Here is a 27034-nt window from a genome sequence, read left to right as displayed (position 1 = left end):
AATTCAAATTGTAGAGAAGGGAACTGAAATTTTTTTCTATTTCTTGCGTCAGTACTTGCTTTGTGTTTGCATTATTGTAGTTCACACACGTGTTCACTTGTTCTTGCTCTTGCGTTTTCGGCTGAAATTGAATATAAATGTATGAAACTTCAAACATGTATATATTTTGAACTGCGGATGAAAGATCAAATAGAAGAAAGATCCTCGCAGTTAGTACGCAACTTAGGCAGTTGCTAAAAGAAAGCCTGAAAAATGTTTCGGCTGTAATGCACATGCGAGCCATCCCTGGCGCGAAAAAAATGAAATGTGTGACAAATACCTTGTATGGTGTTGGATTTAATCCCCTGAGATGGTCTTGCCTGAACATCTTAAGAGAATTCTTTACTCGCTCTTGAATCTCCTTCAACGGCGGCAGAGGACTGCAAATCTAATAATAATTATAAAAAAATAGATAACAAAAATGGTCTGCATCAGTTCAGTGCTGCTGTGTACTCTTTGATAACTAAACGCACCCCTGTACACTAAGGTGATTGTTGAAATTAAGCGTCTGTTCACAAGGAGATAATTAATGAATCAATCATTCAATCAATCAATCAAGCAATTAATTAATTAATTAATTAATTAATTAACAAATGGGAATTTTCAGTGGCACAACCACAGAGTGGCTATTCGTCCACTGTTTCCGGGTCGAATTGAAATTTGGAAATGTTGCTTTTGTGGAGGGAGGAAATCCCTCGGAGAAGCGACGAGAACCAACAACAAACTCAAGCCACATATGGCGTCAACTCCGGGAATCGAACCCGGGCCACACTGGTGGGAGGCCATCCCTGCTCCCAAAAGATAGGGCAATCCTAGCAAGTGGATTACCCCCAGCACTCGCATGTTCCGCTTCACTACAACAACGTATTTGGCGAAATAAATTTTGCTTTCTGTACCTTGCCATCTTTCCAGTAAACATGGTATAAGGGTTCCACGTTTGACGGGCAGACATATGCTCGCTTGGCCTCATCAAACGGGTGCCGGCATAACACTCGCTTGCCAGGAGCGGGAGGAGGCTCTTCACATCTCTGCATAAGATCGAGAAGAGCACGACCTGGAACACTCACAAAAGAAATGAAAGTTAAAACAAAATTTACCAAGCATAGGGGAGGAGAGGGGTGCTCCCCTTCCCTTGCCCGCTCAGGGTCTGACGGAAGGAAGAAAGCGGCCTCTCATCTAAGTTAGCCCGCGAGCTAGCTCTCGGACGGGGGGCTGAGGAGAAAACCTTCTCCTCTTCCTCCCCCCCCCCCCTCCCCCCCCATCTCCCGAGAACTTGCTCGCAGGCTAAGTAGACGTTTACGCAAGCGACGCTTGATTTGAGTTCAGCGGTAATTAAGTGGTTAATCTTATTCTCTGCGTAAACCAGCAGCTACTTTCGCACTGAGCGATTTCTCGCGCTTGACGCCGGTTACACGTATTTGTCTCGAATTCCGATTGGTCCATTGCGCTGTTTACGTCTGTTGGTCAAACGACAAAGCAATTACTTTGGTTTTGGTTTAACGACACTCGATCGACAATCGCTCTAAACAAAACCTCACTTCAAACGCCGAGATATCATGGAGACAGAGGATATTACATGACCGCGCGGAGATACGAAATTTCTCTTTGAGTGTTGAAAAATATTTCACGAGTGAGGGCAGCGAACGAGTGAAATATTTTTCAACACGAGAAGAGAAATTTCGTATCTCCAAGCGGCCATGTAATGTTCTTTATATTACATAAACACCAATGAAATATCAAATCATTGGAAAAGGCGTGATTTATTATGTAACCATAGCAGCGGTGACCTGTTCACGTGTGAAGATAACATGTTATTTTCACGTGTGAAGATATCATGTTTTCGGGCGAAAGCTCGCCTGGTATTTCAGTGGTGTTTATATAATAAAAGGAGTTCTGTTCACGTGTACGTCAATACTATGACGATAAGGATACGACATTGTGTAAACCTCATAAGGTGTCCAAAGTCAGTTTGAAATATGGAAGCTAGTGTTAGTCGACAGCCCTTACCATCTCCACCATATAATCTGAAGGCTTCCTTCTTTCCCGGTATAGTAACTTTCTCAATATCCTGACTCAGCTTCATCCGGGCATCGCCGTTTAATTCTACCAACTGAACGAAGACAAACACATTGAAGCAAGTTACTGTCTTGTAACAGTTTTTGCAAACAAGTATTCAACTTCGCCCACCATGAATTAAAATAGAAGAAAGATCCTCGCAGTTGCGAAAAGAAAGCCTGAAAACATTATTCAGCCTTGAACGGGATTTGAACCCATGACCTCTGCGATGCCGGTGCAGTGCTCTACCAACTGAGCTATCAAGCCAACTGGGAGCTGATCATATTGTGAGTTCGTAATATACCCGCGTGAAGTATTTACGTTTATTTAATTCTGAAAGTTGAAGCATTTGCGAGTAATTTTCCGATAAAAGACACTAGGTGTTATCACATTTTCCATAAAAAGATCAGCATTAAACGCGACAGAATGAAGTTCACTTTGTGACAAAAACTGTTGAGGGTTCAAAACTCAACAAAAGTGATACTTCCTTTCCTTGAGCTTTTTATCATGTTTTCCTTTTCCATGAATGTACTCAGCAGTGCGTGACGCGACCAGCCAACACTTATAAAGATCTTGTTTAACATCGAAACACCACAACCATTTTTCGACGCAAACAATCAGTAGAGCCTCTTGCCTCACCTTAAATACACATCCTAAAGCAGGCTGTTTTTGACAGGTAACAAGATGAGTACCTATACCAAAGGAATCTATACAGTGACCCTGAAAATAAGATAAAAACAAAACATTAAGTTCAAGGCAATGCCATTACATCGAACCTTGTGGGGGCCACGGAACAGGAAAGGTGCATCCTATAGGTGATTTGCATTGCCGCCATGTTGGTGTACAAAACAAAAGAAAGTTTATGAAAGAAATGTGATGGAATATTTCCAGCCTGGTGAATGAATGAGAATGATGATTATTCAAGAAAGTGACGCAGGCATACTCGGAAAAAAGAAATCCGAGTGCTCCTATCAGGAGTCGAACCTAAGACCTTCCGATTACTAGTTCGGATGCTCTACCACTGAGCTACAGGAGACTCGTGGGAGCTAAGGCCATTAAACTAGTAATCGGAAGGTCTTAGGTTCAACTCCTGATAGGAGCACTCGGATTTCTTTTTTCCGAGTATGCCTGCGTCACTGTCTAGAATAATCATCATTCTCAAAAGAAAGTTTGTTAGAGAAAAAATTGTTCTTTGATCCTGTCATATTGTATCAAACAAAAACGTTTCGTTTTCAGGATCTATGTGAATACTGTTCACATAGTTTGCACAAAAATGGAAGTTTGCTCCCAGAGGAGAAAAATGTTATTGTTCCTGTGTACCAACATGGCCGCCATGACGTCACATGCAATCCATCAATAATATCCTTAAACAAAAACTTTTCAAATGTCTCAGTGAGCTAAACGTTAAAAAAAGAATAGACTCTGAAAACAAGAGCAAAATCATCCTATTTTCAGTTTACAGTTTAAGGGAGAGATAAATGTAAGAGACATGAAAAGGTTTTGGCTCAGAAGAACTACACAGTATTCTCGTTATGAACTTGCTGGTGGACAAAAATGAATTGACTTGAAGCCCCTAAGAAGTAAATCGCTTTCACACAAAATTAATATGAATGAAACAGATACAGGTAACTGAACTTCAATCAAAATAAATACAAGATCTGTGTTTAAAGTGACATTCAACGTCGCCGCACTTAAAAGCTGTTTCTTTTTTTTTTTTTTTTTGTTCGTTTGTTTTTTTTATGAGTTGACGTGTTTTGGAAAGTTTCACTTACCTGCTGATTAAGCGACAAAAGTGTGTCTTCGTTGATATCATTACTAGCGACTATAATCCTCTTTGCAAACCAGGGTAAACCAAACCTTGACGAGACAAACGATGACAAAACAAGACAAAATTATAACCGCGTACAACGGGTCTACAATCTTCCAACTTAGGTTGCGTTCGATTGACCTTATTCCGGAATAAGAATAAACAGAGTAGCTGTTAGATTTCTCTTTTCAAGTACGTACATTTGAGAAGGCATTTCTGCAAAATTTCGCTGACACTTGATAGTTTAAGAGCGATTTTGTACTTCAGTAACTACAAAAACCGCTCGTGATGCGGGATTTCTTGTCATCATTCTATGTCTTGTTATTCCGGAATAGGGTCAATCGAACGAAGCCCTTAATTGTACCAAACTTTACTGGTTAGGTTACACAATGGATTGCTATTGTAGGATCACGGGAGATTACAACATGCTCAGTAGAGTTTCTAAAGGTGTGTATCTTTTAGAGGAAGAACCCGGGGTCAGAGGTGGAGGGGGGGTGGGTGATTTTTCTAGCCGTTTTGGTCTGAAAAAGTGTATAGATTTTAAGCATTTTGGTCTGAGAGCCTGGAAAAAAGGGTATGGGTTCTACCGCAACGGGTATGGATTCTAAAGAACAGGTCTGAAAATGGCTGTCAATTTTAGAGGCCAAGAGCTAGATTCACGAAGCCATACACCCCGACCAAAAATTCCAACGCTAAAACTTCTCCCCCGGAGTATCCCCTGATATTAGCGGCTAAGTATCCCGCGATATTCCGCGCGATTTCGCAGGATAAGCCCAGGAAAACTGTTCATCATCAAAAGAGTTGAGGAGGTAACGTTTCCAATCAACTCTGCTGGTAAAACCAAATATTCATTTCCACCTCCCACCGACAAAGCACCACAGTATCTTTAGAAGCTACCACCTCATAGTTTAGATTATAGTTTGCCTTCACGTTAAAGAGTAAGTATCATGCAAATTTGCTGTCATTTCAAAAATGTTTGTCTGTCAGCAGAAACAAAGAAATAATTGTCAAGTGTGTTATAAATTATCACCCCAGTGCAATAAAACTGTCGATTACACTCTGTTTTTTTTTTTTATAAGAACGTCTAATTTTGGAGCTGATGCTGAACGTTCTTATATATTTTTTTTGTGATTTGAGGCTGAAAACGTTCTTAAGATGTTCTTTAAAAATTACATGGTATATACCACATGTATTTCAGTAAATCAAAGCGGACGTGACCAAGAAACCTATCAAAGTGATTATGACAAACCGAGATGTGTGTCACCATTGTTAATGTTATACAATGAAAACATACCCTTAAGTATTTTGGTTAATTTACATTTGTTACCTTGATTTTATATACAGATTAGCAAAATACAAAAAAAAAAAAAAAACGTTCTTGATCGACTCTCAGCCTGAGGAATGTTCTTGATACGTTCTTAAAATTTTGGTTAATCTCAGCCTCGACGTTCTTATAAAAAAAGGTTCTTATAAAAAAAAACAGAGTGTAGTGCCTCTGACCAAAGACAGAGTATGCCGGTATGGATTAAAACTTGAAAAATATTAGGCCAATGTTTTTCAAGTTCTCGCATTTTTGTTTCCAAAATGTGCTAGGACAGATCACGAGTTGTTCCTTTCAAGAAATGAGTTGATTTCTTTCCTCTCGTCATTCTAGAATTATTTGGCAGCTGATTGAAGGTCTTATTCATCATTTTTAACAAAAGATATCAAAAACCCCATGATACTTCCCCTTTAACAGACAGTTTAACTCACGCTAACAGAAAAGCACGCCACGAGCAGATTCAATCCTCAAAGCGACTCTACGTCCTCACAGAGCTGGAACGCAACATACGTCAGCTCTGCAAAACCCCGTATGGGACACCAAACGCGCATGGCCACCCAAACGCCGCAGACCAGCATTGGCTAGAGTCTAACTTTGCCCAAATAACATTTAGACGCATTAAGGCCTGGCTATACTAGGAAAGACTGTTGTTTCTTGTTATGTTTCCAGGGTGGCAAAATTAGCGGGAAGCAAACAAAATGTTTTGCTGCCCCAGTGGCTAAACGAGGAAACATTGTTTCGGAAAACAAAGGTTTACGCATGCGCATAATAACAAACTGACTTTGTTGCTGGGAGACATTTTTAATGAGCAGCACTGGAAACTAATCAGCATTGCTTTCGTGGTGGCTAAACTGGGAAACATATTTTTCGGAAGCAAAATTTGTGTCCGGGGAGCAAAACAATTTTCTTGTTTCCGAGCAGCAAAATTGTTTCCGCAACATATGTTTCTCGCGTGGCTAAACTGAGAGACATTTGCCTCCACAACATTGTTTCCTAGTTTATCCAGGCAATTATACACAGTATACATATGTAGTACTTACACTTCCGCCACTTTTTCAAGTGATTTTCTTATTACTTTGGACTGGTAAGCTAAGTCGCCTGAATCAAGCCTGACTCCCACTGCTTGGTATCCAAAGTCATTAAGAGCCAATGCTACCGCACAAAAACCTGGAACACCACTCCTGATTATAACAAGAAATCACAATGTTTGAAAAAAGAGTCTTAAAGTTATTAATAATTCATGAAGAGAAAACAAAGGAAATCACTACCACGAAGGAGGTTTGGAAATGTGATCTTAATTATCATAAAATTTCAGGAAGTTTTGCTTTGAATTTCTCCAAGAATTATCAATGGCTTGAGAAGCTAGATTAAACACTCGAGAGAGACTGTTTCATCCCATTTTCAAACACCTGGAAGTTGGTTTAAAAAACTCGGCTGCGTCTCGTTCTTTCGACCTATTTCTCAGTGTTTGGAGATCAGGTGTAACACTCTTTCTCGTGTTTGATATACAGCAACGTGCAAAAGTAAGTTGACAGTCTTGACTCGAAACTCGATTCACGATCTTCGAAGTTATCGAGTATCGAGTATCGAGCCGCTCGAAGAATTTTTCGAGGATCTCGATGACAGATTCGAGGAAACGATTAATTTCTCGAACTTCAAACAAAATGAGAGAAAAACGAGGGCCAGCCAACAAGGAAATTAACGCAAAATAGTTAATAAGCTGTTGTATCCAGCATTCCCACATCGTTTCATGGCCCACGACATTTTAACCAACGAGAAAACACTAAAAATGTCGTCTTCCCGTGTTTCCAGATCGTTTTGAGTTCTTTTAAAGACATACTTGTATAAGCTGACACAGTTTGATCTAAATTGTCGAAAAGTTTAGGGAACGGAACCTTATTGCCCTAGACTCGTACCCAGTCGCTATTTACGTGTTTTGTGGGATGAGAAGACTGGATACGAGGATGGATTGAGGCGCGCGGGGTGTCATGGGAAGAGGTGAGCCATGGCACCCCGCGCGCAACCCCGCGCGCCTCAAACCTCAATCCTCGTATCCAATCTTCTCACCCCACAAAACACGTAAATAGCGACTGGGTACGAGTCTGTTATTACCCGTGTGTACATGTACGAAGTGTTGTTGGTTTACGAAAAATATGTACGAGGTGTTGTTGGCTTTACGGAAAACAATCATATGCTAGCTGGCCTCTTTTCGCATTTTTAATAACGTATTTGCCTCTGCAAAAACGAAGTTAATTAGTTTTCCAGTGTTATGGAATTTTGAGCTGTAATTTTGCTGAACAAAATTGCAGATTTTCTTAACGACAAATTCCCAATTTCTGAGGCCATTGAGGTCATTCAAAAATATATCCACTGAATTGAACTGTTGGGTGCCCCCGATGAAATTCACTTAACGCTCTCAAAAAAACTGCCACTCAAATCCAACTTTACGCTCGTATCTGACTGACAAAATACACATACAATTTGCATTCTGCTGTGTAATTAGGTAAAAAATTCTACACTACCCGCCTAGATTAGCAAAATAATGCTATTTGTGGGTCCAGTGTTATTGTCAACTGTATTTAACTAGAAAGGTTTTTTTTCCGAACATGTCTGTGTCACTTACTGAATAACACATCATTCTCATTTATTCACCAGGCTTAAAATATTCCATCACATTTATTCCATTGCGTATATGCCACACATGACATTCCAATCCTAGCAGTATGCAGGATATTTGTCCCATGAACCTAGTTTAATGGCCTTAGCTCCCACGAGTCTCCGGTAGCTCAGTGGTAGAGCACCCGAAATAGTTATCAGAAGGTCTTAGCTTCGACTCCTGATAGGAGCACTCGGATTTTGTTTTTCCGAGTGTTCCTGCGTCACTAACTGAATAACACATCATTCTCAAGATTAATGAAGTCGAAAGTAATTTGAAAGTTGCTATAATGTTAAGGCCAACAAATTGAAGAGCCCAGAGCATAACCATGTTATGATGAATTTCCATGCTCATCCTCAATATTTTTGTCTCGTTTTTGACTCAAAAAGTAAGTGAAAACCAGCAGAAATAAACCACAGGGCGATGTTTTCAGACTTCCGGTAAATTTGAGGTGACATGCAAAATTCAGACACTAAACTCAAAAACTCGGCCTAAAATTCAACCTTAATTTTAGCCATTTGTGCTATCAACCCTTTAATTATTTGCCTGGCATATCATACATGTAAATCAATTTTGCAACTTGATAACCATATTAATACAAATTCTGTACCTCATGACATCATATGTATCTACCAGTGCTAAAAAAATCTTTGGAAAGGCCACAGCGTATGCAGAAAATGCCGCCAGTTCTCCCATATGAACTTCACTCTCTAAAACACGCAACACCGGCGTCACCTTCTTCAGCCAATCACAAACAACTGGGAAGAAGACCTTTGGTTCTTGACTTGCGTCTGCTGGCTGTAGCTTGCCGACAAGTGGAAGTTCGTTTGGTGTGAATGATGTGATGAAAGCATGAGCTTGTGTGCCTTTTACAGGAATACCACATAACTTGCCTGCTAAGACATTGCTGGTACCATCAAACCCTGAAGAAAAAGATTTAAACATTTGAACGGCCACAACAGGTAAATAAGTTTTAAAGGTAAGAGTCAGTAGAGGTGGCTTAAAGTACTTTGACAAAGGACAAGCTGACTTCTGACATCGATGTAGGAGTTCACAGTATACATAACTGTCTGCAATGTCATCATCATCATCATCATCATCATCATCATCATCATCATCATTACCACGATTCTTGTCATCATCACCATCACCATTCAGTCACCATTGATGTTGCCATTACTATCACTGCCATTGCCATTGTCATTGTCATTATCATCACAGTAAATTGTAGTAATCCAAACTGATTGCAAGGCTGACACTACGGCAAAGGGCTTATTTATTTGGGCCAATATATCAACTAGTACAACTAGTCTTCTCCAGGGCTAGAGTTACAAAGAAATAAGCCCTTTGCCTGAGTGTCAACCCTGCAATCAGTTTGGTTTATTTACACGTAAAGTGACAACTGGCACGTGTATTTCCACTACAAGGGATCCGGCAACGGAACGTATTCAGAACAGTGTATTTTACGTTGTTTGGTCCCTTGCATCCAAAAGTTTCTAAACTGTAGTCATTGTCATACTCTTTCTCAACACGATCACTGATCAAGAAGATTGCTATTAAATTAAGTTTAACACCTGCAAACTCACCTCCAATATAACAGTATTTTGATGCTGATAATCCACCATCAGGTCCCTGTGATCTTCTCAAACCAAACTCTATTAAGCTTTTGTCCCAACCTGCTGCAAGACGGAATCTAGCCGCATTGGTAGCAACTAAACTGTAAAGAAAAACAGTACAATTAGATCATATCATTCATCAATGAGTAGCAGCTATAATAGCTAATCAAATATAGTTATTATAGTGGTAAGAATTTCAACAAAGTAAGGTCAAGCAACAAGATTTAGCCAAGATATCTTTGTACTTCCTACAATCAGGCAAATTGACTGTGAGGATTTCAGGAGCAGGTTTTAACTACATGTGTATATGTACAAGTTGATCAGGCGCACTTAATATTTTAATAGACTATAACAAAAATAAGTTCACCACTATGACAAAACAAAAGTTACATATGTACAGTATTGAAAATTTCGGCTATTATGTACATACCTTGCAAAATTCACTAAATTGAGAAGGGTTGTTTCCATAAGCTGGATCACTGAAAGACAAGTCAAGAAATCAAAGCAATTAAACTACTTAAACTAAATTAATCACAACCAACACACCAAACATCTGAATAATGGAAGACACTGGACAAGTTTTAAAGCATCTTATGGCAAAACGACTGCACATTTGACATTTATCCTGGACAGAGGATAGGGGGTAAGTGTAGGTACAAGTGTGAACTAGGGGGTGAGTGTAGGTACAAGTGTGGACTAGGGGGTGAGTGTAGGTACAAGTGTAGACTAGGGGGTAAGTGTAGGTACAAGTGTGGACTAGGGGGTGAGTGTAGGTACAAGTGTAGACTAGGGGGTGAGTGTAGGTACAAGTGTAGACTAGGGGGTGAGTGTAGGTACAAGCGTGGACTAGGGGGTGAGTGTAGGTACAAGCGTGGACTAGGGGGTGAGTGTAGGTACAAGTGTAGACTAGGGGGTGAGTGTAGGTACAAGTGTAGACTAGGGGATGAGTGTAGGTACAAGTGTAGACTAGGGGGTGAGTGTAGGTACAAGCGTGGACTAGGGGATGAGTGTAGGTACAAGTGTAGACTAAGGGGTGAGAGTAGGTACAAGTGAATCACAGTTACACTTGTCTCAGACTATAGCCAAATTCCTTTGTGACACATGTACAGGTGCATTGTATGTTTGCTATTTGGAGATTTGATGGCAATGAAAAAATAATAAATTAATATTAAACATATATTTCAAAGCTATGGATACCTGGCAGTGGTCCTTCTAATCTCATCAGTGGGACTTTAGGAAACACTAAACTTCCCTCCAGGATGGAGGTAAGAGTGACTTTGCTTGTGTCAATATCTCGGAGAAATTTGTAAAAGTCTTCTTCTACTGTTGCTGGCAGTATCGTCTTGAGATAAGATATGTCTGAAATTACAAATAATAATAATAATGATGATGATGATGATGATGATGATAATAATTTATTTGTAGTGCATTACATAAAAATCTCGATGTTCTTACAATACATTGAATAGATTACAAAAATATGAAATAATTCAAGATCATTCCTTCAAACTCAAAATTAATTAAAAAGTTTTAAGCCTGTTTTTAAAAGACCCAACAGATGAAGCACTCCAGTCACATCAATAGGAAGATTGCTCAAAAGTGCAAGAACGCAAGATGAAAAAGTGTGACCACCATAATTCTTTGTCCAAAATACTGGTCTGTGCAGTTGCAGGTTGTCATTAGCACTAGAACGAAGACGCCTAAACAGTTGATGAAGATTAATAATAATAGTTTTTATTAATTCATAAGATAAAAAGAACTACTAACATAGTAGATCAGTCAAATACTTGGGTGCAAAATGGTTCAAAACTTTATAGGTAATGAGTAGAATCTTATAGATGATACGTTTACACATGGGTAGCCAATGAAGCTTAAAGAGAATTGGCGTGATGTGATCCACTCTCCTCAGTGGAGTGGCTGAGTTCTCAACATAGTGAAATGGATCAGACAGAAGAAACAAGCAGGTTAACATTCCAACAATAATTTAGTTATTATCTTGGTATGATGATCCTAACAGGAATCCAATAGGATCCTATAACAGTAAATAAGATTGTACAGGGGGCTGTAAAACACTGTAGGATGACTAGCATAGAATCCCACGGATCTATACATCTCTGCAAAATTCTGAGAATTAATCCTACAAAAGATCTTACTACTACGATACTGTTCCTGTCAGGCCATATTTTTCCAAGACAAACTTTGGATGAAATTTAATTTCACTAGCTGACAATGATTTCACTTAAAAAATTTTAAGCATTTCTTGTAGCTTTGAAAAGAAAAACTTGGCCTTTTTTTCCATTTTTCCAGACTTTATTTTTTAATTTCCAAACTTTCTCCATAGGCCTGAAAATCTAGTTTGCAGATTTTTCTTAAATTCATTTAACCCTGATTGAGTGCTTTCCATTTTTCCATATTTCCACTACCCAAAATATTAATACATGGGTTCTATTCAACTAGGAAGCCCCAACCCCACAAAAAAATTTTGAGAATTGAAGATCTGTCCTTGCTTGTTTGTAAATATTTTCTTAAAGGCTTTATTACTAATTTTCAGTAGCATGTGGAAATCAGCTGCCTTAATTAGTGTCAAATTATACTTTGAAACATAATTCATGCATGATCCATACATTAATTAAAAAGCATTCAACTGCTCTGTCAGGAACAGAAAAAATGTGTATTTTATAATTTGCATAAATTTTAATATGGGGCCGTTTAAAAATCTTGCCTTTTTCCCTGCAGGGGAATAACTATGTTCTTGAAAACTTGTCTTGAAGTTGAAGAAAATGGTAATTGATCATGTCAGGTACAAGTTGCGAACCTAGGGTGGGGTCAATAATTAATTAATTAATTAATTAATTAATTATAACACTGAAGCAATTTTTTCATTGACCAAAATTTACAGCACAAAGATGCATACATGTACATAATGTAACAAAGTGCAGTAAATGACCAAGCTGAACATGAATCGTGCACGTAGCCCATTCATGATCAGTGACACTTATAGGACATCTGAGCAGTGTACAGAAAAGGTCAAGGGACTTGGACTGTAGCTTTGTCACACGCCTGCCACATGTTGAACACGACATCAGTGTTTCAAGGCCGCGGGAGACTTCACAGATCTAGAGGGCGGGCTTCCGAATATACATATAAACTCCCTACTTATAAACCGTGCAATCAATTCCTTTCAGGATGATTTCCTTATATATCTAGCACACAAACTGAAACGCAAACAGCGTGCATAATGCAAAGTAAAAGTCACTCACAAAATTGCATGCCTACAAATATTATGTAAGCTTAATTTTAAGCTGAAGCCTGGCACTTATGTCACGCCAACTTTAGCATCAATTATAAAATAATATTGCTTAATTGTTCTACTTTAAGACTTATTCTTTCCGCTTTCAACAAAACGTAGAGCGGTTATGGCCAATCTGAGGCAGCTGCCAGCAAAATAAGTTTTCTTCTTAATCGTTTGTCCTACCTGAATCCGAGAAGTGGAAGTTTCTTACAAAATGTACACATTCTTCCAGCCCGGCAAAAACAGTAAATTCTCCGTGGAAAGGATTCCTACGAAAAAACAAATCAAAAACTGCATTGTCCATGACCTTGCCGCTCTTCCAATACGCATAAGCCATCGTGATTTGATACAGATCCGTTAACAAGGGCTGAACTAAAGGGTTCGAATTCGTCCTATCTTCTACGGCCGCCATTTTTGTTCTTTGATCGCACTTGCTACTTACCCCCTGCCGGTCAGATATGTTTTGTCACATACGGGACCTGGCACGCATATGCGGTTTCTTTGAAGTTGTTTATGTCATCGCCGAAGCTTGATTTTAGCTCTCCAAATTTCTGTTGAAAAACCTTCCTCATTTCGCCAGGATCTTGTGGTAACTTATCTGTAAGTAACACGCTTGGTTTTAAACAATTTTGGTATATTTTTGAAGGTAGAATGAAGTATTTTTTTCTTCTCGTTTGCTCTCGGGATTTCAGTGCATTTTCATTGAAATCGATATCAGCGAGGCTGCAAATTAATCAATTTTTCTTCGAATTGTACAGAATCGCCGGCCGACAATTTCATATCCTAAAACATCCTTCTCTTTGTGGTTCCAAAACAACCGAATACAAAGGAAATCTTTGGTCGGGCGCACGTTTAAAGACAAGATGATTTTCTATTCGTTTTGTGATTCAAGCCTTTCGGTTGCACTTTCTACTCATACTCCTGTATTCAGTTCTGCTTTCGAATAGACGTTTCGATATTTCCTTTGTTTTTGTTTTAAAAGGTTTGAAGCTTTTTTTGTTTTAATAGAGAGATTAAGAGGTAGTAAATTCCATGTATTTGGTAAATTTATAATGCAGAAAATAAATAATTATCATTGCAATCTGAGGTCATTGATAATTTATACAATCGAACAATATGGCCTTGTGCAAAGGCCAATCACAGAGTGTACTCAGAGCCTGGTACATCGTTTGGGGGGGGGGGGGTATAGAACAAGGATTTGGGTGCTAATTCACAGACGGTATTGATCGACAGATGATTCTATCTGCAGCGGGGCTGACTACTGAAATTAAGTGTACTGTATTTACAAAAGTATCAAAACGGAAGATCTGTATACCTTTAGAGGTGTCTTATGTCCAAGCAACGTAGGGAGTCCAGTTTAAACTGTAGATACCTGAACGCTATAATAATATCAAATTAAAGCTTATAGAGCTGGCTGTCAAACTATACCAAGAAATTTGAAATAAAATGAATTGCCGAATTTTAAGCACTGTTTTCTCAAATCAATTTTTTCACTTCAGAGAGACACTTAAAAGAGCTAAAACTGAAAGGGAATTTGTTTGTTTGCCTTCAAATTTGGACAGTAGCTAGTTTAACATAAATTATAAACTACAAAAACTTGTCTGCAAATTTTTTCTTTCAAAATAGTTTTTCTCCGAGAGCAATTTTTTGTACAATCACTCCACCTTTTTTTATCCTATTTCAAAAATGTTCTGTAACTTTTCACTGTGATTGAATATGGCAAAACAAAGACACCTTTTTTTTGGCCCTTTGGGTCCGGAAACTGAGGACCAAATTAAATTAGGAAAAAACAAAATTCACTTTGACTTTCAAAAAGTGATTCGAATGCTCACATTTTATATAGAGGTCATGAAAAATTTGACAATTTATTTTATTTCAAAATTCTTGGTATAGTTTCATAGCCAGCTCCATAAGCGTTAATTTGATATGGAGGTTTATATATCTACAGTTTAAACTAGATGTGCTACATCGCTTGGACGTGAAACACCTCTGTAGGTATACAGTAACCTTAATTGCAAGGACAGCGGAGGTAATCATTGTCTATCAGTCACGTTTTTGATTGGGGAAAATTGATTCAGTAGGAATAGAAGAAGCAGCAGCAGGAGCAGAAGGAATTTGTTTACAGGCTTTAGGGCAACAGCTTTCAGAATTATGTGCTACCTCGTGGTGGCTGGGAGCTCGGCCTATGATTTTGTTGTTATCATTCCTTCCTTCCTTTGTTTGTTCATTTATTCATTCATTAATTTTTGTTTGATCAAATATTTGTTCATTTAATTAATACATTTGTATATATTTAATTTGTTAGTTTATGTCCCTGTATTGTGCATACTGAACCAGTCTTTGAATTTTGAAGCAAATATATTTCCAGCGAATATCTTAGCTGTTGGTTTATACATGTATGTTTGAGGATTATTCATTACTGTGTGACGCCCCTTACCTTGACCACCCAACAAACTTTTCTTTTACAAGTTAACCATATTTAGTACAAAACGACATGTTTTCAATAATTCGTTGTTGTGTCACTTGCCTGATTGGACTTTGCAAGGAAGCGTGACCATTAATCAAATTCGCGTATCCTGATTGGCTTACTTCTAAAAAAAAAAAGTTTGTCGGGTGGCCACATTAAGGCGCGGCGCACTGTAATAATTGTTTATTTTGGGAACTATTTCAGGATGACAGAATCTGACAACAAACTATGTTCATTTATTAGATATTTGATGATTTTTTATTACTGGCTATTATGTAAATTATCTATTTATTAATAATTTTTTTATTAACTATTTATTAATTTTTAGGATGGCAGAATGTGACACAACAGACTGTGGTGCTGCTATAGATGATTTTGTAAGAACAGGACGTACTGGTCGTCGCAATGCACTTCCAGACGTGCTTGCTAGGGGACAAACGACCGTCACAACAGCAGGTCTCCCTGAGGTCTTAGAAAACTTCACCATTGGTTCCTCAACACAGGCAAACCATGGAGCACAAAGCTCACAGGCCCAACCACCAGCAGAAAAAATGGAATAAGCATTACTTGACAGTGTTTGTTTGCAGCTTATTTTGATGTCAACAAGCTTGTTCTCTTTTGCCGATAACCTTGTTGTACTGGTTAAAACAATTGGATGGATGTTTCACCAGAATGGCGACCGGGCAAAACAAAGCCACATCATTTTTTAAAAGTCTGTTTAGTGAAGGACTAAATCACAGAGACATGGTGAACCTTGACAACAGAAATAATAAACAGGCTTTAATGTGGACATACAGTAGCACACAGAAAATCTGACTTGGTGGCACTGAAAATGCATGATCTCTGTGCAACAAGAAATAACCTCCAGACAGAAGTACTTAGTTATACAATATACATGTAAACCATTGAAGCATCTGTGCATTGATCCCTCTTAAGAAAACATTAATTACTGCAAGGCACAATGACTGTTTTCATTATTATGTAAATTGATATTTAATATGTTAAATTCGATAAGTTTTGGGCTGCAACAGCAGACCCCTTTTCTGGGCGGCTCTTGCTCCTCTGTGAGAGCTAAAGAAGTTTTAATAGGAAGGCCACAGGCTTGTAAGTATTTTCACAGTTGCTGCAAGGCTTTTTACACCTTCAGGTTCTGTGTTGCTTTTTTGAAAAAAAATTCAGCTCTTTTATTATGTAAGGATTCAAAATGTTGATCGTTGTTTATGCTTCTCCATGGCATTAAGATGAATGGTTTTCATCCACTAAAAGATTGAGACATATGATCGTGACTTAAGTTTATAATAAACTGCATGAAGCTCTCACTATTTGCACAATTTTGACCAGCTCTCAAGTACATAATGTCATTAAACCTGATTTTTCCAAAGGGCAATAGTCGTCACACAACAAAGTGGAATGGCCCGTTCCGGAGTTCAAAATATGGATACTGGGGACAAGTGTTTGAATTTTCATTTTTAAATCAGAAATTGGAGTCATCACAAGAAAGATCACATTTAAATTAGTCAGTTTACCAAGTTTGAGGTTCTGTTGTTAGATGGGAACCATGTAGAAGGCATTCAAAAATATGAAAAAGAAGAGATTTTGTATGGATTTGGGGGATGCCATCTTAGAATAAGAGACATTCATATGGAATTTGAGCAATGCAATAAAACAGTAACCACACTCAATAAACTTACTAAGTTTTATGTGATCTTTCTGGCGATGGGGTTCATTCCTTTATGTAGCACAATCTGGACAATGTGTACAATGTAAACTAGGGTCCATTCCTTTTATGACTTTAGCAATAGCCAATGGCCCCCCTACAGAGTGTTTTCACATGACGTCACGGCAGCCATGTTGGTGTCCCAAAACAAAGAAATGGCGGCCTTGTTGGTGTCCCAAACTAAACCTCTGGGAACTGAACTCTATTTTTATGCAAATACTTTCTTTTGTTTCAGTAAACCAATATGGCCGGTAGTCACGTGAAAGAAAACGCTCTACACAGGCCACATTATAAGCTTAGGTTATCTCTGGCATAGGATGGAGTAGTCTCTTTCTTCTAAGTTCTGTCATGCGTGCACAATTTCTTCAGGCCACAGCTTGTTCACTTCTCTAATTTGCACAATTTTACCGTTGTTTTGCACGCATGTCCTGAGGGAAAAAGTAGGACTGCTCGAAGTCTATCTGAAGCACAATGCATACACCTCCAAAGCATGAAATTACATCCGCCGCAAAATCCCTTGGAATTTAGCTTTGAGTCAAATGAAATTTCACATTGATATATCAACAAAAGACAAATGGCAGATAGATATCCTATTGAATAAAATATTAAATTTATTACTGACTTTCAACTGGCATAACTTCAGTTGTGCCCAAAAATGTACCTCAACAGTTCACCTGTACACTAAGGTAAAGACATTGGTAAATAATTATTACACGTAAAAAGAATAAAGTATGTTAAGGTCTGATTAATTGTTCCTGAATGTTTACTCCTTCCTACTTATAATCGATTTGCTTGAAGTGTATAATTTATGTGAAAAATGCTTAATTCTAATTGGCAAACAAAGGAAATCTAATGCTGTTTCATGTAAAACAGTTATGAAGGTATACTTACTGACTCGGTATAGCCTAGTGGAGGAACAGAGGGCAGAAAATGCTTGTATCCACTACAAACATACCCAGCTTTTAAATATCTGACCAAGCACCAGTCCACTTCGTAAAGGTCCTTAAAATTTGACCTGGGAACAATTTGGTGTTGTTCAAATGACTTGATGTTTAACTTATGACAACCATTTTGACGTGGAGTTTTTAGAAAAAAAAAACTTTTTTGCTTTGGTTTCTTTCTTCTTTATCACTCTTGAGTCAATTCTGAGGTTTCTAAGAAATCAAGACATCCAAGGCTGGCTGTTTTTAAGTCGATACAACAATACAATACAATAGATGATTATTGTGTCATATATTTAGCTATAAGTAAAGTTAGTCTGTGTTGAGACACCAGCTTGCTTTCAGGTATTTCACATAAAGTAAAGTTTAAAAGCTAAAACAAAACACGATGTAAATATATATAACTGCATCGATTTTGGTATCTGAATATTAAGATTAATCAGTATAAGCTCAAATCGCTAAGTATCACACTAGGTAAATAACAGTGACATTGAAATGACATACGTTGATAAGTCATAAAAATCCCGTAAGGTCAAGTTTCGTAAAACTATTTCTCGATGGAATTCTCTTATCATATGGCATTAGTTCACTTTGTCGGCTTTAAAGCAAAATCTTGGAAATGCCGCATAGATCCTATAGACTCGTCAAGTTTTATTGCCATAGTTTTGCAGTTCTACAATATATTCAGGGTGACAAAATCTGCCTCTCCCCGCCCCCTTCCCGCCAACAACAACAGAGCGTTAAACAGAATCGTGCACTTAAGCTTTCATGACAACACACGAAGTGTGCTACCGTATGACGACATAAGAAGCTTTTTGCAGGGGAAATTCCAAACTCGTTCCAAGGGACTTTTTCCTTGTAAATTAGGACGGGCAGCTCCACTGAACCTCACTACGAAAGCGAGTCTAAGTGCAAAGCTTTGCATCTGAACAAAAATGAATTTTCTTACAAGAACTGGCATGAAACCTCACTTCCATAATGAGGTTCAAAGCAACTCGGAGTTGGCTGATTTTTGGGAGGAAAGCCCTGGGAACGAGGCTGGGAAGGGTCTTTCTTTACTAGTTAAGGATTCGTGCCAATAAAATATTTTATTCAGGGAGTTTAAGTTTTGCAATTGTAGACAGCAGCATGCAGTAGTCACATGCACCTAATAGGTACCTATTTGCTGATGCTAAGAGCTTGTTGGTATTAAACTAATTTCAGACACTTTCAAAACCTGAACGAGAGTTTTTGGCAAAAAAAAAAACAAAAAAAAAACAGTTTTTTGGTCCTGATTGTGTTTTGTCTTTTCGTGTTTTTTTGTTGCTGGAATGGCAAAAACCTTTCAAAACTTTAAACCGACGGCCATTTCACGTTTTATCATTCAAAAACCTATTTACTGCATTGTTGCGTGTGTATTTAATCATAAAGCTGTCAAGTGAAGTAACCCATAGCAACGCTGACTGACTAGTCTATGATTGGTTCGCCGTGCTCGTCATCCTGGGGAGTTAAGCGATGGCGAGATTCAGCCTCCTTGAACAACAAACAGTGAAGAAACGCCGCCAACAAAGACGCCAAGATAGGTCCAGCCCAGTAGACCTGAAAATAAATAACGCAGTGTAATATTTGAAATTTCTTTCACTGATCCGATGCTTTAAACAGGGGCACCCAGCGGTTCCGTTTGGTGGATGTATGTTCGAATGACCTTAATTGCCTCAAAAATTGGGATTGAGTCGTGAAAAAAATTTACAGTTTTCTTCGGTTAAATGTCGTCTCAAAATTTTGCAACGCACTTAAAGACTAATTCCTATCGTTTTCGAAGACGTAGATATGTTATTAAAAATTCGAGAAACGGTCAGCTAGCACTTTGAATTCGTAAATCCAACAACGGTTGGTAAATTCATGGAATAAAATTCCGTTTCCTTAAACTTTCTGCAACTTAACTTTTTGGCTAAAACATACTAAAGATCAGTCTGTATCAGCTCACACTTTGGTTTGTCTTTTAAAAAGACAGAAAACAATCTGGGAACATAGGAGAGAACATTTTAAGTATTTTGCTTAAAACTACCGGGAGACTCATTCCGAGCAAGGCAATTTACCAAGATCATACATGAATGCAATCTCGTACCTAGAGTTATCGTTCCCGACCCCCAAGCATGCGCAGTAACGAACGAAGACTCGAGATACGAGATTGACATGAATGTGGCACACACCCGGTATCCTGCAGAGCCGTTCTCGTCCCCAGAGCCCTACAGATTTTTAAATTATCCAAGAGATCGTAGGCTCCGGGAAGGACGATGGCTGCAGAGCGCACGTCTCACCGGAGTGTGAGATGCGTTCAGGCCCAAGTTGTTCAAAGAGTGGATAACTTTATCCAACGTATAAGTCGCTATCCAGTGGATAAAATGTATTGGTTGGAGTACATTTTATCCACTGGGTAGCGATTTATCTGCTAGATAGAGTTATCCGCTCTTTGAACAACCGGGACCTGGAGTATACCATTGGAGATTAAGGAAAAGTTGTTGGGTATAAAGTGAATTGTTGGTGAGAGATACAGCAACAGCTTGATTACCCACACATTACACCTGGGGTCCGTTTGTCAAAACTCCCGAAGGATTCTTGGTCTGGAGAGGCATTGTTCAAATCCATTTCCTTTCAATTGGTGCTCGTTTTAGCGCAAATTTCAACGTTTTAGCTTTCAAAATTATCAAAACTCTCATGGAACTTGTGGTAATGAAAATTGCGCATGCATGCAAAATTGTTTATCAAGCCTGAAAAGCTTTCGGGAGTTTTGAAAAAGGTACGCCTAGTTGGTTCTTATTGACTGACCCCTACAGATTTGAAGGGTACGAGATCGACTACGAGTACGACCCTTCAAATATAGTTTGCGTGGTATAGAAAATCAACCGACTGACATAGCAAGCTTGCTTCTTTGCGTATCTGCTGGTAAGCAACGGGGAGGAGTGAGAGTGCTGGCGGCCTGACGGGTTTGAAATGATTTGAAAGTCGAACTCAGATCCGAATGGTCCCTATGCTGCAAGGCGACCGCCACTGAACACTGGGACTTTGCTGTTATACTCAGTCACACAAGCTTTGCTCGTCCTCCAGGTCAATTCCTGGGTTCTCTAGTTTACGTTCTTCCAAAAGAGATATGAAATCATTTATTCTATATGTAATCCGAGCGCCATTGGTTGGTCAGCCGTTCTAATTATGATTTAAGACTTTAAAAAATAGACCATTCGGTTAGCCCTAATCTCATACCCAGATCTCACTCGGCAGTTTTGGAAATGTGAAAATGTGAGAGATCTGGGAGCGAGATTAGGTTGGCCCAAAAAGAGGAGGAAACGGAGGCTCGCGAGTGCGAAGCGCGAAAATTGAGCCGTGCCAAACCGAGAAGGAAGAAAGAGGCGGGAGGGTCGGGGAGGGGTACTTCTATCTCCCCTTGCGCGCCCTCGAACTCTCCTTTCTTCGTCCTTATAGGCGCAGCATTTGTTTTGTTTTCTAGAACTCTTACCCAGTGATCATTCCACGTGTTTGTAAGAACGGCAGGTGCAAAGGACCTTGCTGGATTTACACCACAGCCAGTGATTGGTAACTACAAAACAAAAAACACAGAACAACAGAGATTAATCCAGTTTTTGAGTCTCACTAATAATATCAAGGCACGCAGAGAACGGAAGAAAGACGAAAAGACTTTCAGTTTCCTTTGTTTTTTGCATGATAGGGTACTCTGTTTGCGAAAAATGTTGTTTATACGCTGACCTGATTAATTGGATAAATGAGCTTTTAAAAAAGGAAGTGGCAACGGTCATGACTTTCCTTTAGTTGCAAGCCTTTTCCTTGCACACTTTGTATCAGTTGTATGTTTTTTTTTTTGTTCTTTGCAAAATTATATTTGGATCGTTGCATTTACGACGGTTTGACTGTGTCTTAGTCCTAGCTTAAGAATCCCAGCTGCTCATATCAAGCAACGACAGCATGTACACTTGCGTTTTGGACACTTCAGTTGGAAAAGGGAAGTCTTACTGACCTGTTAACGTCTTTCGTAGTCTGAACTAAACTGAACTTCATTTAACGTGGAAAAACATGCGCTTAGCTATATGGTTTATTTCAAAAACTGTACCAATTAGTTAACAGGCATGTGTCGATAAAAATGAATGAATAAATAAAATGGAATAAGGGATAAAATTGATAAAAAAAAAAATTAAAATTATATAGAGGATAAAAAGCAGTTTATGAATGCTACATTATCGTAGTATTGATTCGTTTGCTAAAAGTTGTTTAAAAGTTTTAAAGTTTTTAAAAGTTTTTAAAAGGTGTTAAAAAGATAAGAGGACCTCCGGTAGCCAGCGGTACTGCTCGACAGGTTTGTTGGCTGAAATCTCATCAAGGGTTTACTGTTAAATGCTATGGTTTTTGTAAGTTTTCAGCGAAGTACTCTCCGAAGTACTCTTGGTGGCGCGCTGTCTAGAATTTTTCTTCTCATTTCTTTCCTAGATAACATTCGGTTTACAAAAAAATTAAACCAGTCTTCTCCCCCTCACTCCTCGTTCTTCAAGTTATGGCCCTAATTATACGGCACAAACACGCTAGAAAAGTGCAAAACCCCATACATTCAATGTTCAAGAAATAACATGATTTTTTTTTTAAATCGTTGTTTTGGCTTACCGCTATAAGATAGCATAGAGTCACAACCACACCGAGTGCAGCGGCTGTCCCATAATCCCTGCGTGCTGCATCTTTGTTAGCATCAATGGACGCTAGCATGGTGAGAACAAGTAGAAATGACGCAATCAGCTCCACTCCAAAGGCCTGGTAAGCACTCACGTCCTTTACAGGGATAGTCGCTCCAAGCTTTCCTCGGGCATGTTCTGGACTGAGAGCCATTACGATTCCTGAGCCTGTTATCGCTGTAAAAAGGCATAAAATGAGCAAAAGAAATACGCCTACCCGAGGCAGCGTCAAAGTGGGTTTTCCAAGTGATTTGTTCCTTGACGTTCAAAGTTGTGATAGCTCACGTAAAGCTTATGTTTCAGACCTGTCGTAAATCGTAATTTAAAGACGCTCACTTACATGCATGCGCTCTGGTTGACCTGACAAAATAGCTCCTAGCCTCTGATTAACTTTACTATACAATTTCAAAAGAGCATAAGAACTTCATTGAACTAAATTACTCGGTCTACACCTGTACACGACTGTTAATGCAAGCACTGATATTGCTCTAATAGTTTTCTTCTTCAGTTTACACATTCATGAGCAGTTGCAAAATTCTCAATCCTATGACCCTGCGAAAAAAAGTCTGTAAAGGCCGTTCCATCGGCTGTGTAATAGCTGAATCTCTAAACGACAGTATATCCTTGCTTGTTCTGTGAAAGTGTACAAGTATAGTCTCGATCCATAAACTCAATGTTTGATATTTCTTGAGCATACCACAGTTGTTTAGCAGGTAGCAGGATCTTATTTGAACTGTATTTGTTGGAAATAGACGTTATCTTAATTTTACCTTTCTGACAATAGAATCAGTTAACTTTACGAGCGAGAAAAGAAAAAAAAGCACGAGAGAATATGACACTGAAAAATTTCCTTATCGTTTTTTATCGCTGGCTATCTTTCTCGTGTTTTCAGATTTCTCTCGCCTAGTGATAGATCTATGAAGCTGAAAGCAAAAACGCAAACATATATATTATCACACCTCCAAACATTTGTGCCACGACCGAGCAAACCATTCGAAGCAAACCAGCATCCCCAGTGATGAACGCGGCCATTGAAACTGCTGGATTAGCGTGCACTAGCGGCAAACTCACAGATCTGAAGGCTTGAATTGAAGACGCTGTGCAAAGGCCCGCTGCAAGAGCTTGTTGAAAAATGGTTGGTGCTCCTTCCCATCTCAGTGAGGAACCGGAGACAGCGAACAAGAAAAACAATGTTGCGAGATACTCGGCGAGTATGGCGAGCCAGAAGTCTACATAAAATGCTTCACTGAGACCAACTGTAAGAGAAAATAAAACCTCATGTATCTGGATTGTTCTCCAAAACGGAGTAGTTACACCTTTTTTGGGGCTTCACACAAGGGGAAGATTGTATGCGAGCGATCATAAGACATCAAAGATATAAGTTCCCTCGCCGGCAAGAAATTCTGCAAGTTGATCGTATATATTTGACTGTATATAATTGTTACTTGCAGAAATAAACCTGTTTGCTAGTAATAAGCATTTTCTGTGCATTTAATTCTTATTGTTTAAGATTGAACTCTCAAACCTGCACTCTGGCCAGTAGACGCGCATTCCGGCGCTCTCGAAGAGAATCACAGTGAAATAGCAAATATAGCAAACATTCAAACAAAACTTTCAAATATTCATTAGATTAAGCGAAAGTTTCAAGCCATCGCTGATCCTGACGTTTGCCGCTGGAACAGGTAAACTCTGGTAGTTTGTCCACACTGAACGAGAAAGAAAATTGTCGATCGAGGGTTTCAACTCAGAATCGCAAACATCTGGCCTACTGTAAAATTTTCATGCATGTACTATCTTCGACGGCCTTGTATTCGCAAAGAGAACAAGTCTTCCCAAACGTAACGCTTAAAAGAATTTTAAGAGTTTCAAGATTTCAATGTCGTTTTATAGCTCCAATGGTTTGCCGTCTTCCGAGAGCAAATTGTGTTAGCTTGCTCAAACTGAAAGAGGACGAAAATTGGGTCTTGCTATCATTGAGCTTCATTTGATCTTCTGTGAAAACGAATCTGAAGCAAGCCACTTGCTAACACCCATCTCAGATCAAAGAGTTTAAGTCTGTTTCGGAACCATTTCAAGTATAGAATCAATAAATGATACCAGCAACTGTGGTTCCTCGCGACATACCCTTGAGTGCTTATTAAGCAAAAATTCGACAACTCCCGTATATGTTCAATAAACGCTGTACCTAGGGTAGGGATGCCTGCATGTTTTAAGAACTAAATCAGAGTAAAGACGTACCTCTTGGTGAGCGAAATCTCCTTGCCATCTTCCGTTTTCACTGCTCTTTGTTTAAGTGTTTCGAAGTGATTCAGCTATTTGTTTCATGCATTCCACCACACAGTAAGTTAAATCAAACATTGTTTTCTCAAGGTTGAACTGTCAGTGTGAAAACAAACACTTCTGTGTTCTATCAACAAATGGCACAACCGTGACAAACCGTACTGTCACGGAGATTTTGCTTTCAGTCAAAACTGAATGCAAATATTTGTCAAAGAACCTTTTCTCTGACGTGAAATTGTTCTTCGTGCACCCGGAATTACAAATATTAAGTGATTTCTCTGAGGAAGACTAAACTAAAACCAGTTTTTTGGTGATTTCTCCAAAAAAGGCCTTATCACGGTTTTCGACGCCATTTTGACGAGTAGGCAAACAGGCTTGAAATAACAGTGTTTGTATGGAAATCCGATGTGAAATAATTTTCATAACACATTGCTTCTGAAAAATTCATGAATTGGAAACTTTTGGCATTAGGAAAAGGATTTTAAGAAAAAAATTGGAGCGATGTAGCTGTACCAGAAAGCGTCCAGTCGTGTTTTGAACTTTCCATACATTTCCCTGATTTTTTTCCCCCGAACTATTTTTGGTAGCAGTTCACGGCTGGTTCGCTTTACAGACAAGTATATGGAATTTCTGGCACAGCTACATCCCTCCAATTTTTTTTCCTAAAATCCTTTTTTTAGTGCTAAAAGTTTCCAATTCATGAATTTTTCAGAAGCGATGTTTTATGAAAGTAATTTGACATCTGATTTCCATACAAACACTGTTATTTCAAGCCTGTTTGCCTACTCGTCAAAATGGCGTCGAAAACCGTGATAAGGCCTATACACTGGAAGAACTTAATGGCGAACAAATGTTTTCAAGTTGCAATCCAACTTCATCCTAGCCATCCGCAACCGGTCCAAAGATAATTAATTCTAAACTCTGTGTAGTAGTAGGGTTATTATTAACATAACTGAACCATTATTTGAACGTTTACATCGAAACAAATGTGGTTTTTTTTGGCTAACCAAAGTGACGCTAAAAATAGATGACATTGCGCCTTTAACAGCAAATAGTGCAAACTCAAGGTTAAATTTTCTTCTAAGCAATAAAATGTTTTTGTTTCGGCTGATAGTTGTCCCGCGGACCAGTATTTTTTGATCTTAAGAAAACAAATATTAGCCCGCTAAGCTTCGAGGTTTTATATGCTAGTTTTAAGAACATAAGATATCTAAGGAGTTGATGTAAAAAAAAGTTACAAGTTGCGAGCGAGTTGCACGTGGCAACTTACCCAAAGGCTCTCTTTCTTCTTTCTCCGCAAACAGCATTGAGCTGCGAGCCGGGGACAACAAGCAACGAATTTTTTTAGGAGAAAGAAGAAAAAAACAACCTCTGCGATCAGAGTAGTGTTAGGTTAGAAAAGTTTACCATCCACCGTACGGAAGAAGATGGCGTGTGTACATTTTACCACAACACATTGCGAAGCTGACAGAGCCTATAGGCACACAGGATGCCATTTTAAGGATTTTTCAGTGCCTTTTTATGAGCGTTTTTAGGTTTTTTTGTTAGCTAAAAATTATGGCTTAATATGGCCAGTCGCCATCTTTTTTCTGTTCGGTGGATTAAATCTCTCTTCAGTTTCACAGACTCAATTATAAAAAGGACGTAGCAACTAAGAAATTCTATTTTGCTGAATTTGAAATAATTCATAGTTTATAAAAACAGCTGGTAAAAGACTGATGTGTGAGAATGTTTTCATGGGATTGAATCAGAGATAGGTTTTGCTTTATAATTAACTTACGTACTCGTATGGGTGCACGCGCCAAAAAATTTCCAAATCCACACAAAAAGGATACGATATCATATCGCAGCGACACCGTGCTGACATATATCGTATCCCACGATAGGAAATCGTGGATGTCTTCAATAGGACGACCAAGGAACCTCTTCTCACACTGTGGCCAAATGGGGCATTGTATGTGAGATTAACAGTATGTCCAGCAGTTTGTTGGCGATGTTTCGCTTTGTGAGAAAGTACGACTGACTACTTCCAAAACGGACGAACGGCAAATTGCTAGGGAAATTTCCTCTTCCAGCAGAACGAAGAAGCTAGGCTCTGTAAAATTTGCAAATCTTGAGGTAAATTACAAAA

The 27034-nt window shown here is 38.8% G+C and overlaps 2 protein-coding genes and 1 long non-coding RNA gene across 4 annotated transcripts in view; 1 reads left to right on the top strand and 2 right to left on the bottom strand.

Annotated features, from left to right (window-relative positions):
* LOC146460518 (nicotinate phosphoribosyltransferase-like) overlaps nucleotides 1-13269 on the bottom strand; it is a 17162-nt gene extending 3893 nt beyond the window's left edge. For both annotated transcript variants that reach the window (XR_014857610.1, XM_085088126.1), the window contains exons 1-11: nucleotides 12970-13269; nucleotides 10692-10853; nucleotides 9925-9973; nucleotides 9465-9595; nucleotides 8489-8801; nucleotides 6263-6403; nucleotides 3867-3951; nucleotides 2734-2814; nucleotides 2047-2149; nucleotides 936-1093; nucleotides 320-427 (exon numbers count right to left, since the gene is read on the bottom strand). Coding sequence is in view for 1 of the 2 variants with exons in the window: in XM_085088126.1 (XP_084944252.1) it covers nucleotides 320-427; nucleotides 936-1093; nucleotides 2047-2149; nucleotides 2734-2814; nucleotides 3867-3951; nucleotides 6263-6403; nucleotides 8489-8801; nucleotides 9465-9595; nucleotides 9925-9973; nucleotides 10692-10853; nucleotides 12970-13198 (1560 nt within the window). In the remaining variant the exon portion in view is untranslated. The remainder of the gene's footprint in view (nucleotides 1-319; nucleotides 428-935; nucleotides 1094-2046; nucleotides 2150-2733; nucleotides 2815-3866; nucleotides 3952-6262; nucleotides 6404-8488; nucleotides 8802-9464; nucleotides 9596-9924; nucleotides 9974-10691; nucleotides 10854-12969) is intronic.
* On the top strand, nucleotides 13256-17715 carry LOC146460517 (uncharacterized). Its single transcript, XR_014857611.1, has 2 exons — nucleotides 13256-13386; nucleotides 15582-17715. It is a non-coding gene; the product is annotated as an uncharacterized LOC146460517 (long non-coding RNA).
* On the bottom strand, nucleotides 17555-24989 carry LOC146460516 (lens fiber major intrinsic protein-like). The gene is made up of 5 exons (XM_085088129.1): nucleotides 24862-24989; nucleotides 23583-23879; nucleotides 22559-22800; nucleotides 21405-21485; nucleotides 17555-19489 (listed from the first exon to the last, which is right to left on the bottom strand). The coding sequence occupies exons 1-5, from the start codon at nucleotides 24887-24889 to the stop codon at nucleotides 19358-19360; spliced, it is 780 nt and encodes a 259-aa protein (XP_084944255.1). The 5' UTR covers nucleotides 24890-24989; the 3' UTR covers nucleotides 17555-19357.
* Nucleotides 24990-27034: the final 2045 nt, after the last annotated feature.

The sequence above is a fragment of the Pavona decussata genome, unplaced genomic scaffold (assembly GCF_977016875.1).
Source record: "Pavona decussata unplaced genomic scaffold, jaPavDecu1.1 SCAFFOLD_211, whole genome shotgun sequence".
In the NCBI taxonomy this organism is placed as follows: Eukaryota; Metazoa; Cnidaria; class Anthozoa; order Scleractinia; family Agariciidae; genus Pavona; species Pavona decussata.
This window is presented reverse-complemented; position numbering and strand designations above follow the sequence as displayed.